Here is an 8,597-nt window from a genome sequence, read left to right as displayed (position 1 = left end):
AAAAAAAAAAAAAAAAAAAGACAAGTATGAGTTGTCCATAAGTCAGACGTTCATAACCTGGGGACTGCCTATGTATGTCAGTATCCTCATTGTGATATTGTGCTATAGTTTTACAAAATGTTAACATTGGAGAAAAGTGGGCGAAGTGTACAAGGGATCTCTCTCTATTATTTCTTTTTTTAAATAACTCACCTGCCTGTATTATTTCTTACAACTGCATATGAATCTACAATTATTTCAATAAAAATTTTAATTAAAAGAAAACATGGGGAAAACCTATAAATTAAAAGACTTATGATACAGATGAAACAATTTCCAGATATGTGCCTTATTATTGGATCCTGATTTAAACCAACTGTAAAAAAAAAAAAAACTCTATGAACCAGATATAGTCATGTATGGAAATCATGTCTTAGCACTTTTGTATATCACTCTACAAGGGATTCTCTCTACAAGGGATTCTTTGCAATGGCCGTGTTACCCTGTATAATGTTAGAATGCTAATTAACTATTGAAATGCAAGTTTTTCACCAGCTAAATATTTAATCCTATTTCAATAAGACATTTAATTTAGATATAAAATCTCACAAGAACACAACCGGGGAGTGGTATAACTATTGAGAGAAGCTGCTTAAATGTGTAACAAAATAATAAACTTTTATGAAAATGTTCCTGCAGGTATGCTGGTATCCTCCTGGGCATCACAAATACATTTGCCACTATTCCAGGAATGATTGGACCTGTCATTGCTAAAAGCCTGACTCCTAATGTAAGTAGATAATTTGTTTATAAACTGAGAAGGTCTGAACAGTTCAGTTGGAGTTGCATATGTGTGTCAAAGTTGAATACATTTTAATTGAGAGCAAAATTCTGTTATTTCTTACACAATTCTTTATAGCACCAAAAAGCTAAAGGTCTTAGTGGATAAGAAAGTATATTTTCAAAGAACACTCTCAGGATTTTAGAACAATAGAACTAAGTTAAATTAAGATCTTATAGCTGAAACCCCACAAGTAGTTAAAAGTTGTGATATTATACCAGATAAGTCACTTGTGTCTTGGACAAATAAAAATGGCAGTTTTTTCTTCAAGAAGAGATGATGTGTCAGGAAATCATGTCAGAATAAATGAGGAACAGTTGAAATAACTGAAAATATTTAGAGGAGCAGAACACTTGAAAAAACAAGATAGGTGTCTTCACATATTTGAAGAGAGATCAAATGAAAGTTGGAGACTTATTCTCAGCAGTTCCACAAGAACAGATGGAGAGAAGTTATGAGGAGACATTGGAAAAGTTCTCTGCTTAAACTGTTACTAGATAGAATGGGCTGTCTTGTGAGTCAGTGAGCCCTGAGATAGGCAAACATTTATTCAGTAGGCATGTCGTGAGTGCTTGTTATATGCTGGATACTAAAGATTCAAAGATAATGACATAGCTTCTAGACTCAGAAACTCATTGTATAGAGATTATGTGCAATCAAATAAAGCACAGTTGACAGATGCTTCAGTAAATATGTGTACAGAATGCTATGGATACAGAAGAGGGATCGAACAATTTGCCAGGGTGGAAAAAGTGGGGAAGGAGCCCTACGGGTGTCTGCCAAGTGACATGGTAAGTGCTGGGCCTTGCAAGGATACTGAGCTGTTATAATAGCATAGGCCCAGGATGGGTATAGCCTGAAGCTGGAAGGAGGACCAGATCAGTAAGCAGAGATTTCGCATTGTACAAAGGTTGTCTGCATTGTGTAAGAAATCGCAATAACTGACCTCAATCACCCTGTCCAACTCATCTGTTGTTTAAAAATTCTAAAGTACTTGTGAAATGTGTTTTTTCAAGAGTCTGATTAAGTCTCTGACAAAAGTCTTAATTTCCTCTTTGTTTATGTCTCTGTGGTCAAATTAACACTGTATCTAGTCCCTGGAATGTTAGGATAATCTTACAGACTTTCTTATTACCAAATATACTGATTTCACACATGTATGTCTTCACCGCAGATAGTGTTCCTATTTCTTCTTCTCTCCCACTATTTCTAATCCCTACTTAAATGAATTGGTGCCTCCTAGTTACTATTTTTCTCTCACTCAATAGAAAAGAATGTTTGAGAAGTTTTTTTTTTCCTAAAGCTCTGTGTCTCAATATGGGCGCATCAGAAATTTTTAACCTTATCTTCATGGAGCATTGTGGCAATACAAGAACCTAGGTCAACACATTATTTGTATTAATTTGATTTATTGATAATCCTAGCACTCCTGCTAGAGAAATATGGATTCCTGAATTAAAGTCTTGAGTGTTTGCAAGATGAGAACTGAACTGGATTTTGGATATGTTATAACATTTGTTTAATGTTATTAAAGAGATTATTTTTAGAAAAGAGAAATATACATTTGATTTTACAATTGTAATTGTTTACAGTTAAAATTTACTATACTGCCTCAAAAACTTGGCAGAATGAGGCAGAGTATAAGTAAATAATGAAGTAATTAAAATTCAAAGTGTGTTTGAGGTTCAATTTTGTTACAAACAAAACAGTATTCTTTAATAACTGATGGATTTTTGTTTTAAAAAAAACCTTGGAGCTATGTGAGATGTCTGGTACAGTTGGTGGAGTTTAAGTCACCCATTGCCTCCAGATAACACTGAAGTATTATTTTATCCTGTAGATCAAACAGAGAAGCTTTGTCTTAGGAATTCTAAGAAGCTGTCTTAAACATTTCTTTCTGGTATAAGATGTAATTATTGAGTGACTCCTCTAGAATGGTGACACATTGTTAGCATATCTAAATAGTGACTAAAATTTAAGATGGATTCCTAAGAATTTTTTTCACCAAAATAAAGTGATACTCCTTTCTTTCTCCACATTTTTCCTTTTTTTCCTAATGAAATTACCTCAAACTGGCTTTCCGATGCCTCCCCCTCTCTTTTTTCCTCATTGCCAATGCTACTGCTTGATTTTTTTTTTAAATACTACAAATGCAGCACTGTGTTTGATTAAAACTGTAAAAACTCCCCCCAAAAATTGTTAAAGTTATAGTCCAATGATTCAGAAATTTCAGTAGCTGCCTAATATTTTTATACCATTGAGTTATACACTAAACGGTTATGTAGTGTGGATCTCTTAATGGCAAATCCCAGTCCTTTCCTGCTTAGTGTGCCATTCGAGACCCCTGCCAAATCTTTGACACTGGCCAGCCCACCCTCCAACCGTCTCATACACACAAACCTGAACTTCAAAAATCACCTTGTTAACTCATCCTCACTTGGATCACCGGACACCTAAGAACCTGGGAGATGATGTGCAGGTGTAAATACCTTCCTAGTAATATGTGCTTCTGGGACATGTGCACCTTTTATTCTTTGTAAACTTTTTATTGAAGTATAGCATAAGTATTTTTAAAATGCACAAATCCTACATATACAGCTTGATGAATTTTCACAAAGTTAACACATCTGTGTAACCAACACCAAATCAAGAAAGAGAATATTGCCTCCATCGAGAAGCCCCCATTAAGAGGAACCACTATCCTGACTTTTAACACCATAGATTAGTTTTGTCTGATTTCAAATTTTATGTAAACTGGAATCATTTCGTATGTACTCTTTTGTGTCTGGCTTTTTTTGATCAGTATTTTGTTTGTGAGATGTATCTATGTTATTAGAGTTCGTTCATTCTCACTGCAGCATAGTATACTCCACAAATACAAATATACCACAATTCTACAGTGATAGACATTTGGCTTGTTTCCAGTGTGGGGCTTATATGAATAACGCTGCTGTAACAGCCTGGTGACACCCCATCTTTCTTATAGACTGCAAACAATTTTTTCATCTGCATTTTTTTCTTTCTTTCTTTCTAGAACACTATTAGAGAATGGCAAACTGTTTTCTGTATCGCTGCTGCTATTAATGTATTTGGTGCAGTTTTCTTCACACTATTCGGCAAAGGTGAAGTACAAAACTGGGCTGTCAGTGATTACCATGGACACAGAAACTGAAGGAACCAATAAATAATCCTGTCTCTATTGGTATACTTTCATTTAATCATGTAACCTAAAAGTGCCTTTGATACTTTAATGTGTAAGTATTCTGTATACAAAAAAATTGTATTTAAGTTTTTAAGGATTATAATCATGAAATGTAACTAGTTGCCAGTTTAGTAAAATTAGCTATTTTTAATTATTAATAATACATATGCTGTAACTTATACTTTGGGGTCACATTCCTGGCTGCACGTCAGGCAACATGAAGTAGAAGTTCTATTTATTTTTAAGGGCTGTACTTAAGGGAATGAGCTGCAAGGATCTCCTCTAGCTTTGCTGATTTAAGCTAGAGAATAATTCTCAGGTCTTAGTAAACACCTGTTTTTGTCCTACCTCCTTCATGAAAATCGTTCGTCATTAGATCTCTTGACACTTAGGTTTGAAACTTTAGCATCTCCATGGAGCTGCCAGCCACTGAATAATTTGACCTGGCAACTGGACTAAGGGAAACATGCCCAGGCAGCTGCCAAACATTCCTTCCCTGGCTTCAGGGACCAAGTACCCAGCATTTACCAAAGGCAGCCTCCCAGCCTGGGGTCAGCGCATGTCTGTGGACAGTGTTCCTGCCCAGGAGCTGTTGACAAGTCGATAAAGCCCTGAGTAGGCAGCCCCAGGGAATCCATAGCCATGGTCTTGATGCACCCTCAAACCTTTCCTGGTGCACTGGTATACTGATTGACATGTAACCTGCAAAAGAAAAGTAGGGTGCCCAGTTAATCACAAGTAATGTCATCCTTGACTCAAACTAGCTTTGTGTGAATCAGAGTTTAAATTTCTGAATCCTGTATTTTTTCAGCCACACCAGAATAAAAAATTTTTTAAATTTTAAATCCTCTCACTTTTTCTTCAGTCTGTCTTCATGTAAGCTAAGTGTAAAGTGACTGTTAAAGGCCACATCACCAAAGACTAGGGACATAGTCATCTTTACTGCAGGTAGCTGAAATCACAGTTTTCCAGTTTTTTCCTAGACCGTCTTCCAGTAGTTCTTGAGCATGCTCTGAAGGCATTTTTGTGATTTAAAACTTGGTTTGTGTTTATTCAACACTACCTGTAACATTTTAACTGAGAAAACTGTTCAGTGTAATATGATGTGAATACATTCATGTAAATTTATTTTTTAAATTTGTAAATAGCTTTAAATTGTTATGGTGATACTGCTTTTATAAATCATCAAAATAATAAACCTTTTTGAATTGATTTTTGAATCTGACAATTCTATGATATTCTCTAGTGTCCACAGTGACCATTTTACGTCTTTCTGCATCCTCCTTAAGCCACCAGTTTACCTCTACGTGCATCTCTCACTCTCAAAGATGACCCTACACCACCAGGCTGAGGAAACTTGGGCCATCCAAATGCTGCAGCTTCAGAAATCCTCTATTGTCATCAACCTGCCCTTCCTAGTTCTGAAAAGGGTCCACTCTTCTTCCTAAAGCATATACGTATATCATGAGTCTAGCCTTTTCCCATCTCTCCTAAGACCTTGCTTCAGTAATTCCTCTCTACTTTGCTTCTTCAATCTCTACCTCTCTTCTTGTTCTTGTCCTTCTGTCTCAAAGACACGTGTCTTTTCTAGCCTTTAAAAGCAAACACAAAGCTCTCCTGGGAACATAAAAACACACACATATATATACAGAATATCTCTAGAATAATACTTAAGGAACTGGAAATCTCTAGTGAGAGAAAACAAGAAACCGGGAATGGGAAGGAGAATTAAATTTCAACTTTACCAAATGAGGCAATATAAACTATTCAAATAAATACCAAAATACTAGTTACCATCAAGTCAGCTCCAACTCATGGCAACCCCATGTGTGTCAGAGTAGAACAGTGCAGCATAGGGTTTTTAATGGCTAATTTTTCCAAAGTAGATCGCCAGGCCTTTCTCCCAAGGTAACTCTGGGTGGACTCAAGCCTCCAACCTTTCAGTTAGGATCCAAGCACATTAACCTGTGCACCACCCAGGAACTCCTCCCAATAAATACATTGTTTTAAAAAGCAAAAACAAAACAACCTGCTTACTCAAGCTACTGCATAATCACCACCAGGTTTTTAACTGCCTGCTGGATGTCCCACTGGCTGGCCTCTTGGCACCTGAGACTTGTTTAAATTCAGCCTCATTCGCCTGCCCCTGCTGCCTGCCTTATTCGTGTTAAAATCACCATTTCCCCAGTCATGTAGGCTTGAACCTGGACTCATTTTTCATTCTTCCTCCTCCCTAGTCTCCCACCGCTACTCCCACCTCCATATCTAATCAACTACCTGTCTTCTCTATTCATTTTCCAACTCTGGAATTTTTTGTAAATCCCTCTGCCATCTCCTAAATGAGAGATCCTTGTATATTTTGTTTCCACCTGGAACATAAAACTTAAGTGATCTCGCTGCCTTTGATCCTGATCTCTTCCATCCCAATTTCCCACCAGTGCTAGGTTAACCTTCGCAGTACATCTAATAGATCAGGATGCTCCCCAAAGGTGAACCCCCATGGCTTCCCTTCACCTTCCCAATAAACTCTTCAACCCAGCATCCATGCCCTCCTCACTCCTAGGCCCAACCTACTTCATCCTCATCTCCCATCATGCCTACTTTGAGCTAAATCGGGCTTCACTCTTCCCCAGGCTTGCTCTCCATTTTTCCGTCAATCTCCATACCTTTACTAATTGCATTCATTGGGACTGAAATGCCGCTTTTCAATCCATCTCCTTCATGACCCCTGATTTCTTGGCTCCCTCCCTAATCTAGACGTAGTCTCTTCCTTTGATCCATCAAAACACCAAATTGTGTGTTATTTCTTGAGAGTTTTTTTTTTAATTCAAGGACTTAGGTTCAGTTACAAGAAAGAGAGTATTCATTCCTTCTTTCTTCCTTTCTTCATTCATTTAACAAACAGTGACTATTCTGTCCTAGGCAATAAGAAAACAAATGTGCATTTGACATAGACTTTACACTTCCAGACACCTCCCTAGAGTTCAGTGTGGCTCCTAATGCCCTTTCTCCTCCAGCACTTTCTTTATAATGCTTATAAGCAGATGTATGTGGCTGTCTCCCTATTAGATTCATCACAAACATCTTGAAGGCAAAGTCCACATGGCCTCCCTCATAGCAACATGTGCTTTGTCCATTTTAGCTGCTTAACATGTATTTAGTAAATAAATTTTCGACTAAATGGCCTATAGAAACTGATTTTTTTTAAAACGTTTTATTGTGTTTTAGGTGAAAGTTTACACAGCAAATTAGTTTCCCGTTCAACAATTTATACACAGTTCATTCCAAGACATTGGTTGCTATCCCCCTGCAAGGTGTCAGCACTCCCGATTTCCACCCTGCCTTCCCGTTTTCCATCCCTCCAGTTGCCCTGCCCCCCTTGCCTTCTCATCTTTGTTTTTATGCAAATCTTGCCCATTTGGTCTCTTACAGTGGATTGTTCTGAGAAGCACATTCCTCACAGGTGTTACTGTTTATTTTATAGGCCAATCTATTGTTTGGCTGAAAGGTGACATCCTGGAGTGGCTTCAGTTCCAGATTAAAAGGGTGTTTTAGGGCAACAGTCTCAGGGCTTTGTTCAGTCTCTATCAGTCCAGTAAGTCTGGTCTTTTTTATGAATTTGAGTTTTGTTCTATATTTTTCTTCCACTCTAACCAGGACCTTCTATTGTGTCCCTGCTCAGAGCAGCTGGTAGTGGTAGCTGGGCACCATCTAGTTCTTCTGGTCTCAGACAAGAGGAGGCTGTGATTTGTGTGGGCCATTAGTCCTGGGACTGATGGCTTCCTTGAGTCTTTGGCTTCCTTCACACTCCTTTGCTTCAGATGGGAAGAGACTAATAGTTTTATCTTAGATGGCCACTTGCAAGTTTTTAAGACCCCAGAGGCTACTCACCAAACTAGGATGTAGAACGTTATCTTTATGAACTATGTTATGCCAATTGACCTACATGTCCCCTGAGATTATGGTACTTAGCCTTCAAGCCCAGTAACACGAGGTGTTTGGATATGTCTAAGAAGTTTCCATAACTGTGCCATTTATGTGCTCTATTATATATATGAATATATATGCAGCACACACGAACATGTGTATACAAATGCCCACAATTATATCTATATTTGCATGCACATGTACTCCCATATGCCTTTCCACACCTATATAGCATATATATCTACCTATGTAACCACTCACAAATTTTTGGTTATTATTACTCTTGTTGGAGAATTGTATATGTTAATAGCATTTACCATAGTTGTCCTTTATCCTTGCATACCTCTCAGTGTCTTCCTTTGCCTTGATCATCTTGTGCTCACTTCCCCCATATTGTGTATTACCTTTCCCTTCACCAGAATTAACAAGTGTCTACTATCTAGAAAGTGATTCTCCCTCCCTCCCGCTCCCATCCCTGGTAAACATCAAAGAATGTTGCTTTCTGTATGTAAACCTATTCTTGACTTTTTATAAAAGTGGTATCATTAAGTAGTTGTCCTTTTGTGACTGACTTATTTCACTCAGCATAATGTGCTCCAGACTCAACCATGTTATAAGATGTTTCATGGACTCATCATTATTTTTTAT

The 8,597-nt window shown here is 37.6% G+C and overlaps 1 protein-coding gene across 1 annotated transcript in view; it reads left to right on the top strand.

Annotated features, from left to right (window-relative positions):
• Window positions 1-5,227, top strand: part of SLC17A5 (solute carrier family 17 member 5) — a 68,302-nt gene extending 63,075 nt beyond the window's left edge. Inside the window, exons 10-11 of the mRNA XM_004381380.2 lie at window positions 679-769; window positions 3,855-5,227. Coding sequence (XP_004381437.1) covers window positions 679-769; window positions 3,855-3,992 — 229 coding nt within the window. The 3' untranslated portion in view covers window positions 3,993-5,227. The remainder of the gene's footprint in view (window positions 1-678; window positions 770-3,854) is intronic.
• Window positions 5,228-8,597: the final 3,370 nt, after the last annotated feature.

This window comes from Trichechus manatus, unplaced genomic scaffold, assembly GCF_000243295.1.
Source record: "Trichechus manatus latirostris isolate Lorelei unplaced genomic scaffold, TriManLat1.0 scaffold00083, whole genome shotgun sequence".
In the NCBI taxonomy this organism is placed as follows: Eukaryota; Metazoa; Chordata; class Mammalia; order Sirenia; family Trichechidae; genus Trichechus; species Trichechus manatus.
Note: the sequence above shows the minus strand (reverse complement) of the source record. Positions and strands in the feature narration are given on the sequence as shown.